Below are 433 nucleotides of genomic sequence, written 5' to 3'. Positions count from 1 at the left end.
CTGTTCTCCGAGGTGTCTCTGCGGTACGCTGACTTCACTGCTGCGTTCAGTGGGAGTGTGAGTGCCGACCGCCTTGTGTTCGCGACGAGCCTGCCGCACTGGGCCGATGAGAAGACGGAGTCCGATACCGTACGAAAGTTCCACGCTGCTGTGACGAATGTAACGGAGAGGACTCCTTTGTCGTTAAGAGCATTTGCGAATACAAGAGTGCTGGAGACTGTTTTCTTTGCACTTCATGGTGCATTTGGTACGGTGTTAGCTAATTATTTCTACAGGACAGCTGTAGTTGCACAGGATGACATGGTGTACGGATCATTTTATGATGATGTTTACTGTGNGTTTCCATGTGTGGTGGGCTCTCATGACGGATCTTTTGCGGTGACGTGTGTCGCTGCAGTAGGCTGCCCTTCTCTCTCTATGTGTGTGTGGGTTT

The 433-nt window shown here is 51.2% G+C and overlaps 1 protein-coding gene across 1 annotated transcript; it reads left to right on the top strand.

Annotated features, from left to right (window-relative positions):
* Positions 1-12: 12 nt before the first annotated feature.
* Positions 13-432, top strand: TM35_000411180 (putative receptor-type adenylate cyclase; the record flags this gene model as incomplete). The annotated part of the gene is made up of 1 exon (XM_029029826.1): positions 13-432. A coding segment is annotated over one exon (420 nt), but the record flags the coding sequence as incomplete, so codon positions are not given.
* Position 433: the final 1 nt, after the last annotated feature.

Source organism: Trypanosoma theileri (assembly GCF_002087225.1).
Source record: "Trypanosoma theileri isolate Edinburgh chromosome Unknown TM35_Tth_41_V1, whole genome shotgun sequence".
NCBI lineage: Eukaryota > Euglenozoa > Kinetoplastea > Trypanosomatida > Trypanosomatidae > Trypanosoma > Trypanosoma theileri.
Note: the sequence above shows the minus strand (reverse complement) of the source record. Positions and strands in the feature narration are given on the sequence as shown.